Source organism: Pezoporus occidentalis, unplaced genomic scaffold (assembly GCF_034315485.1).
Source record: "Pezoporus occidentalis ecotype Australia unplaced genomic scaffold, CSIRO_AGI_Poc_V1 ctg86, whole genome shotgun sequence".
NCBI classification, from domain to species: domain Eukaryota; kingdom Metazoa; phylum Chordata; class Aves; order Psittaciformes; family Psittacidae; genus Pezoporus; species Pezoporus occidentalis.
Window position 1 is genome coordinate 3,742,313 of NW_026916220.1, and position 17,453 is coordinate 3,759,765.

Genomic DNA, 17,453 nt, shown 5'->3' on the forward strand with positions numbered 1-17,453 from the left:
GAACTCTCAGCTGATTGGTAACTGCTAAAGGAGGAGGAGGAAGAAAATGAAAGAGCTGTACTAAGGTTGTGTGTTATTGAAAGGAGGGAACTGGATGGGTATATCTGGACCAGCCCACACTGGAGCCATCACAGCTGATTAAAGAGGCAGTAGAATCCAAATTAAATTACTGAAGCAATTTGTCCATTGAAAACAAAACCAGTCCTTCTAATTTACTGTGCATTACTAAGAGGAATCAGAGCACAATAAGAGCTTAAAGCAGATTCAGAGAAGTGCTGGATCTCCCCTTCCTTAACCATGGAATTTAATTATCTTACAATAATGAAAGTCTGTGAAGGTTTGTTTAAATGCGGTTACTAAAGCCTTCTTGCAGGGAGCTGATCCCCTTCAGAGATATCATTTCTTGGCCACATCTGACACACCTCATGCTTGCCCACTCTAAGGTGAAGCTATACTTCCTCAGGGTAGTGGTGCAAATGTAGCACAACACCACACAACCTCGACAGACCCACTGCTCCCCCCACTTAACCCTGCTCCTGAACGGGTCTTCAATATGTAATGGATGAGTTACTATTCCTGTGCTTGTGTCTTGCTCTTAATTTCCTAATTCAGCTTAAATAGTTTTGTCCAGTGGGCATGCTACAGCTGTATTTTTTTTTTATATGCTTTACTGTGAGCGTGTGGACTGTTCCTGACTGGACATTTGGTAGAATAATGTTAAAATTGACCTGTGTCCATACCAGGTTTTCTCAGTATTCCCAAAATGCTTGAGTCTTTTTGCACTTCGATAGCATGTTGTAGGGAACTTACATACCTTACTGTAAAAGCAGCTTCCATGTTTATCAATAGATCCATAGAGACAGAGGCAGCGCAATTTGCAGTGGTGCATTCCAGAGGTGAGCAAGGCAGGTCGCTCTCCATCCAGTGCATAACATTTAGGAAGGGGATCCAGCTCAGCAGAGAAGATGTCTAGGGAACTTGTAAACTAGCCAACAGTTGGCAGAGATGTTAGGTGCCCTGCTGGAGTAGGTGACACTTGAGCAGGAATTTTAAGAATACGGAGTTGGGAATGAGGTGTCTGCAAGGATGATTATGCCTCAAGGGCAGGATCCTAACTAATGCAGACAAGGGCTTGTTTTGGACGTTTTCCAAGGCTCTTGTCACTCATCTTTAATTGTACAGGAAGTTGAAAGAACAGCTTCACTAGTTACCCAAAATCACAGGCAGAGGTTAGCAGTGTAAATTGGGTATGCCAGCTAGAATAGCCTGTGAGTGTTTTTTCAGAAAAGACCCTTGAGTTCAGTGGAATGCCATCAGTGGACTGGTACTTATGCCTTGCATCCTCATCCAGCGCAGTACCTAAGTGACTGTTCAAACACAGGTCGTCTTTCCCCAGCACACCACCTACCCAATGGGTGACCTTCCTTCTCACATCAAGTATTAGTGCACCTTGTCTACTATATGGACAAGTGAAGGTAGTATCATAATTGCTCCTGATAGTATAATTTATGATAGAGTTAAGAGTTTAAAAGGTTTGAATCTGTTCACCTTCTTTGACAACAAGGCATACAGTGGATTTTTAAAAAGTAATCATGTAAAGAAGAAGCATTATCAGAAGCCAAGAAATCATTAAGCAATGATAAATAGCTCTGTGTAGCAATTTTTTCAGCCTTTTTGTGGAGGTTCCAAAGGAATGGCCAGTTTTATGGCAGGGCTTTATTTCAGTTGAACATTTGATAATTTCTTTCTGGTCATGCCTACGACTGTTGTTATTCATACTGTTTTGTATTTTCCTATTATTTAGACTGGCATTTGAACAGGACATAGAGCATGGCAATACAGATGGACTGGGTGACTGCCAAAGTAAGCAAATCTTCTACCCTCTATTTACCATGTGTCACAGAGTTCTTCTGAATGCCTCAAATCACCATTACCTGTTGGACGTTCTTTGGTAGCAATATGTAAGCCACAACAGGGACAGCAATGACAGCAAATGGTACAGGTTCAGACGAGGAATGGTTGTTTAAATGTTTATAAGGAAAATTGCTCAGTTGGTGTGATTTATGCAAACACCAGACTTCAAAGCAGTTAGTTGTGAGAAAACCTCAGTTCTAGAGGATATTGATTGTAGCAATGACATAATGAATTGGATGTTCATTGTCTTTGTTACCCATCATAGTTGGGTTGTTTATGTAGCTGCACAAGAAGCGGCTTGGTTTCTTCATGTAGAATGTGACTTGTACTACATTCCCATGAAGGACAGGGAGAGACTGAAATATATCTTCAGCTTTGGATCCATATCAAGAAGTGGCAGCTACTTACTTTGTGAACCTTAGTGGATTTTACATACAGGCTGGACAACATAGCAGTATTAAGAGCCAGTCACTACTGACCCTGCCTAAGAAATATTAATGGTAAACCTTAGGTACTGACAGCTTGAGTTGGAACCTTAAACACAGTCTTTAACCATTTACATTTTTCACTGAGGTGCTTAAAATTGTACAGATTGCACTGCATGCAAAGAAACCTTACATGCTAGTTTCTCAACCTTCAGGAATACCAACATCTATGTTCAGGGCAGCTCTTGTTCCGAATGTTCTTGCCAAGTGTAATTCTGAGCCCTGAGTATTGTTTATAAACCTTACAAAATCAAGAATCACATTCTTTTCAGTGCACTTTGCACTGATGCCTGTACATGCAATAAAACTGCTGAAGGTGAGGAAGTAATGTACAGTGAGAGAGTCATTACTTTTTGGAATACAGAACAAAATAATGAAGGGCTAGAATGTGCCTTGGGATACAGTGCTGGCCAGCTACTCTGGAGAAAGACAGAGCCTTCTCATGCCTTGTGCATCCTTGTTCAAGAGCCACTTACTACTGTGGTCACTGTGCTTGGGGGAGTACAAGGATTCAGCCTCTGCATGCCCTCCCTTCATCTCAGCTACACATTCCTCTGCCCTAAGACAGGGTTATGTAGGCTGTCTCAAAGTTTTTTGAAGGAGATGTACACATAGTCCCTCCTGTTCTCCCTGTTAGCACCAAAATCAGGTCAATTCCCAGCTGATGCAACTTTGCCCTTTCAGACTGTTCTGCTCTCCTTGGGCAAATAGGTTAGACAAAAGTGAAGGGTACCTAATATCAGTTAAATATAAAATAGAGGTAGGAAATTGTTCAGAAACAGCACATTTTGCTCATGGTGAAACGTCTGTTTCTGTGCAGAGAGATCAAAGCCTATACCCTGCTTAAATCCCTCTTTATCCCTGAATGATGCATTGAACCTTGACACTGCAAAGGCGTAGATTTAATTCCCTGATAACCCAGCTGATCTTACTACTTCGTGTGGTCTTGGGTCATTTGAGTTTCGTCCTCACTGACTCCCACTGCTGGCTGCATCACTTGTATTGCCTCATGTTAGAAAAAGACTTGATCTTACAAAGAAAGCCATGGCAGGGAGGACATTGGCCTTCCTTGTTGGTTTCCCTTGCACAAGGCTGGCCATGAACACTTTCAGAGACAGACAATGTTTTCAGGTATATCTGAATATTAGTTTTGCCTGGGTCATTAGGGTACTAATCACATAAATATCAGTTGTAGAATAGAAGATTGCTAGCAGCAAAAGAGTAAAAAATAAAAAAAGAGAGAAAAATAATGATTTTTCCCCTGTTATTTGTCTTTCAGATTCCTTCGTAGCCCTGAATGGTAAGGAAGTTCTTAGTTTCATTATTTACTGACAGTAAATCCATTTTGGAGGAATCACTTTTTACTAAAATCTTGAGTATTTTCATATTTTTGTTTTGCTTAATGTTTCTTCCCAATTTATTTTGTTCATAGACATCTCAACAGCTTCACCTGATCATGAAATGTCTTACGACACAGTGTATGGTCAGTTTATGGGTGTTTTTAAAAATTCCTCCTGATCCTTGTCTTAGCTAGTAGCTTCTGTACTCAAATAGTCGTTGCCCTATAATACTTGTTTTGTCTTGGTCTGAGGGCCTGATTCACTAATCACAACTAGGATTGAGTCATACCTCTTGATTCTCAATCTGTCTTTTCTAGTCTTCCCTCAAAACTATCTCCATTGAATTGAAGTAAGATTTGGCGTGTTTTAATGGGATATGAGCAGACATCAGGAGCATGCTTCATCTGAACACACAGAGAAAGGAACACTTGGGTACAATGATGCATCCTACCTATTTACCAGGAAAAACAAGATAGCAACTTCCCACTCATGTTTCGTCATGAGGCTGGTGTCATGACTGCTGCAGCAGACAGTCAGAGATACCTCAGGGAAAGGGGCAGAACTGTCCCTGGGTTACAGAAAGATCTCTCAGAAGGAAAATTAACCATGTGAGCTGAGACTGGGTTATGCCTTGACTCCTGCAGGGCACTGCTAGGGTGAGTCATTTCTGTTACCCAAGCTCGCAGTATCTGTCAGTCAAAAAAAAAAAAAAAAGGGGTTTCACATAGCAAATTAAATTACCTGAGCTGAAGAAGAGCATTTCTGCAAGACTAGAGTAGCAGTTTCCCATGAGGCAGCTGTTAATCTGTGCTCATAGTGCTTTCCACTACTTTGTTCTGTATATTTCGAAGTGGATTACTCTAGTACTTGGAATACAGAATAAATGTCTTCATGAGGAATTATTGCAAAATAAATAATCACTTTAAATTCAAACCTAGACCTATATTGCAGTAATTTGTCTTCATATACATCCTGCACACAGAGAAGTACTCACAAGCTAAGAGGATATGCGGTATTGCTCCCAGTGAAGTCAACACAGAATTGCCATGTGGAATGGGAGCTTGCTTGTGAAGTTGTTTGCAGGCTGTAAAAGACTAATAGTTCACCAGCAGTAGGGCAGATCCACCATATGTTTGGCTCAATGTAGCAAGAGGTAGGTTAGCGTGCAATTACTATGACCATTTAATAGAGACTTTCATCTTGTGCCTGCAAAACATGTAGGTACAAACCAGAACCAATGACAGCTCAGTACAGCAGAATATAAATAACTGGAGGCACAGTAATGCTGTTCAGCATTTTAAAAATAAAATCAAATTCGCCATATTCTTTATTACCAGGAAATGGAAAATGTGCAGGTGAAACTTGTTTGAAAGTATGATAATGAAAACCATTGAAGGAAATGTACAAGATCAAAGACAAGTTGAATAACGTGTGGAAGACTCATGGTTTCATCTGCATATACAGCTTGTACTTTCTTTCATTTGAAAATTGTATTTCCAATGCACAAAACAGTAATTAAAGAATAGTAATAATTAAATTTGTACTGCTGAATGTAAAGATAAAGAATATGGCCATTGCGTAGTGCTGATGTGCTACCAGAAATGTTCTAGATTTCCTGCTTCTAAGCGCGTTTGTAGGGTGAACAGTTACATCTGTGGGGCTGTGGCTGTTGATCCCATCAGCTACCATATTAGTAGGGACTTTAGCAAAAGCTGATATTTTAATATGACCAGGAAACCTGAAAAGTTATTCAAGTGAGCAGCAGAGTGAAAAAAGCTGGGAGTACAAGTAAGAAGGGAGTCCATTTTACTGTCCAGGCAAGACAGACTCCAGGAATTAACCCAGCTCTTTGAGCAGGACCCTGCTGGCAGATGCAGTGGAGAAATGCAGACCCAATATTAGCATTGGTTCCCACTTACGCCCTGTCTTTCACAGATGACTTCACTGACCCCTCTCAGGTACATCCTGATAAAGTGGTCTTTAGACAAGTCAGCTCTTCCTTTTATGGGTTTAGTGAAAATACCCATTCTGATATTACTGAAGTTATTTTTTTCACCTACCATGGCAAAATATGAAAGGAAATGTGCTAGTCACCTCTATTGATCTTCCACATAAGGAGTGTATAAAATTACAGCATGAGGTAGTAAACCAGTCTCAGTAAACATGCTCATGTTTGGTAACTGTAGTGACTGCTCTGAATCTTTTTCTTGAGAAAATGAAAATTTTATCAGTGGTGCATTTTTATTGAGTACAGTTAAATGCATAAGCAAATCATATTTCTTAATAGATTAAACTGCAGCATGCTGGGATATACCAGAATAGTAACAAGTGAATGCTCAGGGTGCTTTTGGACCCAGTAGACTAAATGTATCTAAAGGCATTTGAAACACCAGTTGCAAAAGACATCATAAGGCCTGATTCCCTTGATTTACTCCACTGTAAATCAGTTCACTTCAACAGGCTTACTCCCCATCTGTGGCACTATGAATGAAAGGAGAACCAAGCCCTTAATCTTTGTATTCTTGTCATCAGCCTCCTCCTGAATTTGGCAGGTGGGCTCCCTTTTCTGGGGCAGTCTCATGTGATGGGTTGTAAACAAGTAAAGTCCACACAGGTGACTGCTCAAGTGCATCCCTTTTGAAACCCAAGGAGAAGATAGCAGGCTGAAGGTCTGGCTGCAGAACATCAGAGAGAAATGATGCAAGAACCACATATTTAAACAAGGAGATTAGGCTAGATTCTTCTGCAAAATTTCAAGCAGCTTCAATTACCTTTGGAAACATCAATCCTTAGTGAATTGGGCCCTTATTTTACCCCCCAGACATAGTTCTTTCTCCCTCTGTAGTATTGATTTAGCCTTTCCTTCTAATTGTCAGCTATAGCTGTTAATAGGATAGTGTGCAGACATCTTAACCTCTGAGATCCTAATGACTTGCACATATTAGAGCAACTATCAAATATGTATTGAATACCTGTCTTTGTTTTAAACCTGAAAAAAACCTGCTTATATTTTACAAGTACACTTCAGAATGAGCTATAGTTACAAAGTGTAGCCCTTCTGAATCATTATCCATGCCTGTAGACACTAAATGCTTTTCCTCTCCTTCTGTTACTTGATTACAGTACTCCAAACGAAAAGTTTTTCCAAATAATGGAAGCACGTAAGCCAGTTGGGCTTTTTTTTTTTTTTGAGTGTCTGTTTTGATTTTTACATGTTTGCTTTAAACATGTAAGTTTGAAAAGTACTGTCTCTGCAGGTTTTCAGGTGGTTTGTTTTAAAACAGAGGCAGAATTGTTTCCTAGATGTTTAGGTATTAACCAATATTAACAGAGGTCCTCAGCACACCTCAAAATTTTAAACTCTCTTTAAATTGCAGGAAAGCTTATTTACACAGGTAAAAATGGTATAATGGGAAAAAAAGGTTCACTACATGTTGCAAGCTATACAACACATTGTAAAGGTTTAATAATGATTGTGTGTGAAAGGGCCAGGACTGCATTGCCTGCCACTTCAGTCTTTTCTCTGTTTATAAGAGAAACTTAACTACCTCATGCATATGTGGTGCCATTATGCTCAGAGGTGAAGTTCATCCAGCAGTATTGGCTGTAAGGGCACTTATAGGACACAGTGATTCCGCTTACGGGAACAGCCACTGTCCAGTAGTAAGCGTTTGCAAAATACAGCTCAAACACAAGTGGGACAGGCTGTTAAGGTCTAATCTACTCCTGCTTTGTTTCCCCAAAGTCAGGTGGAAGAGAGGTTGTCTTGGTTAGGTGTGGAAGGTTGTTTCTCAGTGTGTACTAGACTAACACTTTAGTAACAGAGTGAATAGACTGATTTCTTGTTTGGGTGAAACTCTTCTCTACCTAACGACCATCTGGTATACATCAGTATCTTCACAAAGCCTTAGCTTTCCATTACAAAGAAGTTTTCTGTGTATTTGCAGCATATGGTTCAGGAAATCTTTTTTTTTTTTTTTTTTTTCCCCAGAAAATGTGTCCCTTTGGCATATATTTCCTCTAAATTACTGTATTAAGGAATGTTTTCCTTTAACCATACTTATGGCTTTTCTTTAGAATGTCACCTTTAAGCACACCTAAGGTGCAAGTGTCTGGGCAAAGATATATATGAGTATATAAATGCATATCAAACACAGGCATAAAATATGATTGCTACTTGGCAAGATTTTCTTCTCTTTTGCCTCCTTATCAAGCTACAACTAATTGTTTTCTTATGTTGCATGCAGCACTTTTTGCAGGCTGACCAATATCGTACACATAATTGTGGTTGCTGAATGGGGTATTAACTTGGCAAACCCCATGAATGCTGACACTGTGGTTTAGTCCTCAGGGAAGAGAAGACATAGAAATATCATGATTTCCATTTTCTGGCCTGTTCTCTGTCCAGTTATTTCTCTTATTTCTTGGGCATGAGCACAGGAGTTGACAAGCGTAAAATGGTGCAGAGTTGAACGCTTTCATGCTCCAGCGTATTCTTGCTTCAAGAGGGCACATCTTTTCAGTTGCTGTACCTCTACCTGTCCTTTTGGAAATAAGCAGCCCTGCTGCAGGACTGCTGCAGAGCAGGCAGCACGTTTGGATCAGAGTGTATCGCCCATCTACATGTGTGTTACCAGTGCTCCCAGCCATGCTGTGGCTTATCAAAACCTTTTAGAAGTGGATAACGTTTGGCTTCTGTTCTCTATTTGAGTAACATTAAAAGCTCTTCAACAAAATACAGCCTTGAATTTGTTGTCTTAAAGAAAGGTAGCTGGGAAAAACCACAGTACCTATCATGAGAGGTAAAAATTAATCCAGTGCCCTTGTCAGCATATGCCTTCAGCCTGAGGTCCAGAGCTGAATTGTGTTAATGATTAGCTGTAGTAGCCAAAGGTTGGCTTCATGGTGAGAACACTGTGAATTTGACCATTTTTTTCTGCTAAGTAGACCAGTTACAGGAGTTAGTTTTGTCTATGTTCTATGCAAAACACTGTCCAAAGCGCTGCTATATATATATTTGTTTGCAGTAAATTAAAAGGGCTCCTCAAAAATATACAGACGAGCAGACATTTTATTCCTGTAAGATCATTAATATTCAGCAGTACTTATTTAAATCACAGCACCATCTTAACAGAAGTTGCAGCGTTTTTGCTGACTTTGCCAGTAGTTCAGCCCCATGAAGGTAGTGAAAGGGATGGATAAAACAAAGCACATGGATGCCTGTAAAGCATGGCAGCACTGGTGGCCAACATTTAGATTTTTGACTGAGGGAGAGAAACTGGGTTCATCAGCTCTCTCTTGTGCATCTGAGAGCTGGGTCTGGGTGGCTTTAGAAGCCGTTCAAAGCAGCCTTTTTGAGATGAAGCATCCAAAAGCTTTGTGCTTATCCAGTGACTGTTTAAAATAAACTACAGAAGCACAGTCTCCAACTGCCCAGCTCTGTGCCTTCTCTGTGAGGCTTTAAATTTGGGCTCCTTGTGTTGCTCTACCTCTGCCCCAGTGAGTCTCAAGTTATTTTTCTGAGCAGTGAAACAATGTCAAGAGAAGGATCCAGGGGAGAGTCACTGCCTCGCAATGTGTAGCCTGGTGATTGGACTCCTCTCCAAGGAGTCACATTGAAGGAAGGAAAATAAATTTGATGGGCTGTTAAAAAGGAGGCAGGAGAAAGGAGGGCTGCTGTCAGTCTGTCCGGTGTTATCCGAAGAGTTAAGTGTTATCTGCCATTCTGTCCTGTGAATAATCCTCTTAGTTTGTGTTTGAGCATGTTTCAGAAACCTCTTCCGATGGTGTCTTTCAGGAAGGTAGGAAAGGGAAATTACTCCACATCAAATTAACTAGGCCCAGAACTCCTTGAGTCTCACTGAAAATAATTCATTTGGAAACATGTGCCAGAAGGGAACTTTCAGAGGCATGCGTGGTTTTGAGGTCAAAATGTTGTGGTATGAATGGAGTTTTGGTGTCCCCATCACAGTAGCAACAGAGCAGCCCAAGCCACTGGGAAGTCCAGGTTGGAGCCATCTTTCAGAGACGGCAGACTCCATGCAATCCAAACATTTTGGGTGCTGACATACTTATTAGGATCCAGCAGTGAAAGACATGCGAGCCTACAGACACGGCTCTACCCCAGCCAAATCACTGATAAAACTGTGTGGTGTTTCCATCAGGGCATGTCCTATGTATGTGCTGTTTGTTGGGATGTATTTGATAGGCAAGGAACTTCTCAGCCTTATTCAGGACAACAGTAACAATGTCTAGAGTAGCTGTAATGGAAAAAAGGCATGCAAGACCTCTGTCCAGCAGCCAATGGAGTCGCGGGTTCTGGGGAGGTCCATTTAGTCAAACGTTATCTTCACTATCTCTCTGAGCAGTAATGATGTTTGGCTTCATGCTTGTCTCAGAGCCAGTTGGTTCTGTGAGCTCAGACAGAACCAATGGCAAGGGTGCACACAGGTGCAAGTGGCTGCTGGGCCCTGCACATCTCCTATCCAGAGGGCAGTGCTGCAGCACAAGCAGGCTGATGCCTGGCAGTCCTTCATTCCTCTGGGAGCATGGGACAGAGACCCACTGCTGTCACCATTTTATAGCCTTTGTGGCATTCCCCTTCTGTTTCAGCCATATTAGAAGTTATTCCATTTCAGATTGGTTTTAAAATTGCTTTTTAGCTAAGCCAGTACTAGACACATGGGCTGACATTTCAGCATCAGTCAGGTGTGTATAAATCTAGATGGAGGATGCTTGACTCAGATGAAGTGTGCTCACCCTCTTTCACATGCATATAACTCTGTTGAATAAAAGAACATAACCGCCAGCTCAGTGGCAGCTGAAGGTGTGCACACACCTTTTAACACCCTGATCTGGAAGGTTCAAATTCCATTTCCTTGAGGCCATGCTTTGAAGGACTTTGGAAACACTGCTCAGCCTAAGACAAGAAGTTCACCCATCACCAAAAGAAAGCAGTATGTGCATTCCTGAGTGTGGGAAGATAGCATGGTAAGTGACTAATGAGACTTGTCTTCCCTACCTGTATTTATAATGTAAACAGGACACTCCAGTTCCCTAGTCCCAAGCACCACCACTTCCGACTCTCACGCTCGACAGGGTTATGATGCTAGGGGACGCATGCTGGATTGGAAGGATCCGCTTGGTTCATCTGAAAATACAGATCCATATGTGGCAGTTTCATCCCATAATCATCAAGACAAGAAGGGTAAGGCCTTGGAAATGACGTCCTGTGGTGAGGAGCATGGTGGGGGGAGGACTAAAGTGTAACTGCTTCCAGCTGGCTCGGAGTAACATGTAATGAAACTCCTGTGCTATAATTAAAAGCTTATCGTAAAGCCTGAAACTAAACAGCCAATTTCAGTCCCAGTCCTAGATAATTCACTGCCTGAGGAAACCACACAAAACAAACAGAAGTGTATGCCTTTGCAGAGTGTGTTTTGCATGTGTACAGGAAAGAGGGAAACAGTGGGGATTTAGCTCTCTTTAAACTTGATCTGCCCTGTTCTCTGGCAGAGGAAGATCTACAGCTTCCCATTGATCTTAAGGGTCCATTTTTATACTGCCTTTTTGTCTGAATCCCCAGGGCAGCACAGCAGATCTTGGCTGATTTTACATCACTTCCACCTCTCAATAACATATAAGAGATACTGAAAGTCTGCTCTAGTTTAACCATTGAAGTAAAACTGACAGTAGTCCCAGACACTAGCCCTAAGTCCTGCTGGCTGTGAGACTTGAGCATCAAATACCTTTGAGAGCAGGGGCTGAGGTCGTCATTAGCTGAGGTAGCTGCTGGTGGAGAGAGATTCTGTGTTGCATTTTTAAAGTATCAAAAGGTTGGAATTAGGTGTCACTTCACACTGTTCAACCCTGTGCTGAAGAACCCTTGGGTCTAGTACAAGTGACAGCCCTGTCCTCTGGCCTCCAATCACCTTTGCTATACATACACAGAATTAGGCAGAGAATTGCCAAAACTTGCCACTTGGATTTGCTTAGAGAAGAAGAAGTTTTTCTCCTGTGTGAGGATGGTGTTTCCTCCTCATTCCATCTTGGCCCTCCATAGTTATCCCATCTGCTTTTAATCTGTGTCTCAAAAGAAGTTAAAATAGTTCCTTTGTAAATAGGGGACTTAGGTTCAAGTAGCTCCACTGCCTAGAGAGATCTGAGTCCTTGTTACTCTTCTCCAGGGTGTTCTTAGGTAGTTTATTTCAATCTCTTTCCCTGTTGAAGATATTTCACTCTGTATGGACTAATTAAGTACTCAGTGGGCCTGAAGAAGGATGGGAATGAGCAAAACTCACTTGCTGAGTGGTTAGGGCAGTCACCAGGGGCAAGAACATACATGAGCTTCAGTCCTTTCTGCTATGAATACTTGATGTAAAACACTTAAAATATTAATTGAAATGTGGATTCTGGTCTCTATTGTTCATGCATTTTACATGAAAAACTCATTAGACAAAAGCATCAGCTGTTCCTAGAGAAGCTACTGGCATGCCAGACCTGCTGCTCTGCCTTGTCTGCCCAGGCTAGTAGGTTACTAACTCTCATTCCTTTCCTTCCATCTGACCCAGTGAATCTTGAATTCTCTGCATTGACCATGGAGACTTTGAGCAGGGAGTGATGAGCCTGTTAACATCACAGAACAGTTTCCAACAGAGCTGCATGAACAGCTGGCAGCAGTTTGAACCCAGACTGTGAACTCAGTGCCTGCTATTCACAACAGCTCCAGATACACAGTGCCTCCCACAGTCCTGGGACATCCTGGATTTCTCACTGAATTCCCTAGGGTTGACCTCGAAGAACCTTCTTGGTTCCTACTCATGAAGGCAATGGGCATCACCTGTCTGGCCCAGCAGAGACAGAGTGTGAAGCTCTCTTCCAGCTGAGGCGGCCAGTCAAATTAGGCAGGAGATGCAGTAAAATTTCTGAAGATGCCATAGCAAACATTAATCTAGTAGCCTTGGCTTTTAGGCTTGATTGACAGGAAATGGAATATGAAAATTTGAATTCCCTCAGGCAGAGGATGCAGATTTGTCTCCTACCTCTCAGCAATTATCTTTTCCTATAAAAAAAAGAGGAAAACTGCCATTTGCTTTTCTTCCTTCAGCTAGGTTTTAGAAGTGGCCCCTGTTTGAACAATTTTTGTCAGAGCTTGATCCTGTAGACATCTGGGGGGATTAAAAGTAAATCTAAAGCAAAAAAGGTGAATTTCTAGAACCCGACAGGCTTACATGTGGGTTAAACACAGAACCTCTCTACACCCTGCAGGCGGGTGAGCTGCTGGGACTCAGCAAAGGAAAATCTTCAGACAGCTGCCAAACTCAAATTCAAACTCATAACTTAGGGTGCAAGTGACTGAGAGTGCTGAAGGTGAAAGCTCAGATTCATATTCCTACTTAATATTCCTACTTAAGGTCAGTTTGAGATATTGTCCTCATTTTTTTAATTCCTTATACTTTCCTCTCCAGCAGTAGAAGGGCTCTTTAGAAAAAGTGATTCTGGGGTATCAGATATATAGAGGAGGGAAGGCAGATAAACCTGCATGCCCTTCTAAAGATGGCATGTGATTTACCTAGCAGTCCCTTTTCTTCTCAGCAATAAATCAGTGATAATGCTGACAGCCAGAAAAATACAGCTATTTTATTTTTCTGTCCAGTCTGATAGTAACACCTGGTATCCAAAAATGCTTGAGGTGAGAGGACATTTCTTAGAAAGTCTGTTGTTCCCTCTTTTGAAAGTAAGTGATATCTTCTTTCCTCTACCCTGAGAGGAGGGGATCTCATTAAGCAGATTTAAAGAAAGGGGAAGGGAAGGGAAGGGAAGGGAAGGGAAGGGAAGGGAAGGGAAGGGAAAAAGGAAAGGAAAAAGGAAAGGAAAAAGGAAAGGAAAAAGGAAAGGAAAAAGGAAAGGAAAGGAAGGGACGGGAAGGAAAAAAGGAAAGGGAAAGGGAAAGGGAAAGGGAAAGGGAAAGGGAAAGGGAAAGGGAAGGGAGGGGAGGGGGGGAGGAAAGGGAGAAAAGGAAAAGAAAAGGGAGACAGGGGAGTGACATCAGAAACACAGACAGTGAAAGATCTGGCCCTTTATGTACCCAGAGGAATGCAGAGATGCATGCATTTTAATGGCACATTTGTTATGTGTGGGTCCCTACTTCACAAATCTTTCGTGAAGCAATGCTTAATAGATGGAAAGCTAGCTCTTAAAAGCATCTTGTATGCCAATAGAAGCTTTCAGAAAAGTGTGCATTGAAAATATTAATAAATGTATAGCTGTTGGATTCTAATCATTTTCACTTCAGCTCACTGACTGATGAAGCTTACATTCAATAGTTCCCTCCCCAGGGAGTGATGGTTACCAAAGGGCCTTATTAGCACTTGACAGGGTCATTTAAATATCATGCATTCTTTGGTGCCTAATTGTGAATATTAACAAAGCTGGAAGCAGTCTACACGGAATCAAAACAATGGCGGCAGAGGTGACCGCATGGTTGTTTATCATTACCATCCACTTGTGTGTTGCTACTCCTTGCCTTGCCCAGTCAGAGCCAGCTGGCTCCAAAATTACTGTTTTTTTGTTGTTTTAAAAGGGCAACGGAAAGAGTTCTTGCACAAAAATAGATCAGAAAATGTTATGCATACTATCCTTTTATAAAGATTTTGTTTTCACTTTTGCTGTGATTTTTTTTACTTTCACACATTCACAAAGAAAAAAATACTTTTTTTTAACATTTTCTCTTTGTTTTGCAAGGTACTTTGTGTTGTTCTTCTTTGGTTGTGTCTAATCCTTTGGACAGTGTTTTCTTTCTTTTTCTGTGCTCTCAAACAGAATCTTACAGATCTGTACTAATTATACAGAATCCACTTGCTGCTTTCTTTTCTGTAGCATGGGTGCTTTGATGATGTCACATCCATCCATATGCTTCACTTTTAATTCAGTGCAGGCATCTTGGGGAATATCTGTGGGGGCGTGAAGAGGGGGTTCTTTAAAAGGGTTGACTCATGGGAATGTGACATTTGTGTGCCACAGCTTTAGTAGCTAAATATACTCTGGGATTGTTGTTTCTGATCTACATCACATTTCTTGCCAAGATGAAAATGTGTAGTGCAATCCATATAGTGGGAACTATGGGTTGCCATCCCACTGGCATTTTCATTTTAGTCATTAAGGAATCTGCCCTTATATTGCAGAACAACAACAAAAATATTGGCTCTGATTGGGCAAACTGCACCCCTCTTTCCTCTTCTCTTCCTCTTTCCTCCCCAGAAAAAAAAAAGTAAGAAAAAAACAACAACAACAACAAAAGTTCTAGAGTATGTTTACATTTTGTTTGCTTTCTTGCTGTGTGTTAGTGTTAATTTAATTGTGTGTTTCTCACCTTTGTTGAAACAGTTTTCCTTGCTGTCTAACCTTCCCCCCTGCTGCCATTGTACTTGGTCTCCCTCCCTCCGCAGTCATGAAGCTCCTTCTGTGGAGCGCTCCAAGGCTTTACCCTCTACACCCCAGTAGTGCCATAGCGCTGTGTCTCTCTGTAGTCAAAATACTAACGAAGGGGGGATTAGACATGTACCACTTGTCAAAAGGCCTGCAGGAAGAAAACAAAGTGATTTTCTTCAGGAGCAGCTGGCCTTGCCCCTCATTACCCTGCTGCCCTTCTCTGCTGCCTCCTGTCCTTGCCAGGCTTCCTTGAGAAATGCCTCATGCTTTTCAAGTCCAGGGTTCATTAGCACAAATGCAGCCTACTGTTCAGTTTTCTCACTTGCTCCCTGAATGCCCAGAGCCCACCTTTTAATCACAGTTTTGATAAATTGGTTGTAAATTCACTTTTGTGGTTCTGTTACACTTTCTTCTCTAGAGCATTCAGGTGCACATGGCTGAGCTGGGCACTGAAAGACCAAAGTGTAGCATTGCTGTTAGCAGGCTTAATGTTTGTATTCTTAGTTGTCTCAACACTCATTAAGTGAAGATTATGAGGCGGTACCTCCTTTCCTTAACAATCCTTTTGTCAACATCTATGTAACAAAATTAAAAAGCTGATTAGAATCTGGATGTGGTGGATACAGAGTTGAGTTGCTCATGTATTTGGTTGTCAAGAATGCTCCTGTAGATACAAGAGTCTGATAGCACCTATTACAGATTGTAGAATCTATATTGTTATTAATAATAATTGCAGCCCTACAGTACAGAATTAGACATAAGTAGTAATATTGGGGAGGGCTGTGCTCTTGGAGAGCCCAAAGGATGTTCATTTCAAAACCTGACTCCAGAAGATGTTTCATATTGTACACAAGCCTCTGTTAACTAAATTTTACTGTGAGTATTGCTACTTGGAAGATTTGCCAAGCGCTGCCAATGCTTATCTCTGGAGAGACTGCAAATGTTCAGGCAGATTTTGCTGCAGTGAGACAGATTTATATGAAATTTCAGGTGAAGTTATGATAAAAAGTGGTAAGTGCTGATTTAACAAGATACTTTACAAGTAGGCATGAAATAAGTGAAAAAAACCTGTGTCAAAGCAAAGCTTTGGAGTCTTTTTTTGCATAAACAACTGGTGTTCAGCTTGGGAGGGCTGAATTTTACACCAGGAAGTGCATTTGCAAAGATGTCTCTTGCCCACAGTCTAATAGAAGAGTGCTGTGGGAAAGGGAGTGGGGGATTTGCCCTTATTCTGTTTATGATTCTGTAAGCATGTGACTGAGAAATGAAGCATGAGGTGTGATTACTTGAAGCTGTAGTTTTTCACAAAGGAATTTCACCTACACAAGACGAGATCATAGAATGACAGAATGGTTTGGGTTGGAAAGGACCTTAAGATCATCAAGTTCCAACTCTCCTGCCATGGGCAGGAACCCTTCACTCTACACCATGTCACTCAAGGCTCTTTCCAGCCTGGCCTTGAATACTGCCAGTAATGGAGCATTTACCACTTCTTTGGGGAACCTGTTCCAGTGCCTCACCACCCTCACAGTCATGAACCTCTTCCTTATATCTAACCTGAACTTCCCTTGTTTAAGTTTGAACACACTGCCCCTTGTCCTATTGCTGCAGTCCCTGATGAAGAGTCCCTCTCTGATATCCTAGACTCACATGTAGATTAAAACCTACTTTTCCCATTAGGATTTTAACAGAGGTTGGCTGGATGAGTCTGTCAAACAAAGCCCTATAGATTATTTTTTTTCAATAATGTTCTTAGGTAAATTAGCATCAGCTTAATGTAGACATCCCTGTTTTGCAGAGGTATTTGTCACATATACTAGCTGCTAGGGTGAAATACTAAAAAAAAAAATCCTTTTTAAAAAAAACAACCAATCAACCATATATTTGTCTGGAATGGCTCTAATGAGCAACTTGTCCAGGAACTGAATGTCTCAGAGACTAATCACGGCATACATGTTGTGGAGCACCACTTTAGCTCTGTATCAGATAAATACCAGAAAGCCATGTTATCAGTTAAATGGGACCAAATTTCTCAGCAGAGTTTTTAATGGCCAGATACCAGTGTCACCATAAGAGGCTAATTATTAGCAAACATGCCAGATGAATGACCCCACCATGCTGGAGTTCCTGGTATCCCATGACATGCACCAGAGGGCTGTGCAGTCAGGATTAAGGGAGCACACAAGACTTGTCCAGAGGAATGACACTGGTCCTTCCTCTGTTCTGTCTTGCATGTACGAGCTGTCTACTTCCAGGGCTAGAGACAGCTGATCATCTCAGAATG

General features: G+C 41.4%; 1 protein-coding gene across 7 annotated transcripts in view; it reads left to right on the forward strand.

The window, feature by feature from the left end:
* Positions 1-17,453, forward strand: part of SEMA6A (semaphorin 6A) — a 115,571-nt gene that overhangs the window by 78,734 nt on the left and 19,384 nt on the right. For 3 of the 7 annotated variants that reach the window (XM_062604459.1, XM_062604460.1, XM_062604461.1), the window contains exons 16-19: positions 1,805-1,863; positions 3,679-3,699; positions 3,832-3,882; positions 10,782-10,946. In XM_062604459.1, coding sequence (XP_062460443.1) covers positions 1,805-1,863; positions 3,679-3,699; positions 3,832-3,882; positions 10,782-10,946 — 296 coding nt within the window. The remainder of the gene's footprint in view (positions 1-1,804; positions 1,864-3,678; positions 3,700-3,831; positions 3,883-10,781; positions 10,947-17,453) is intronic. The other 4 variants (XM_062604464.1, XM_062604463.1, XM_062604465.1 and 1 more) reach the window with 4 other exon arrangements.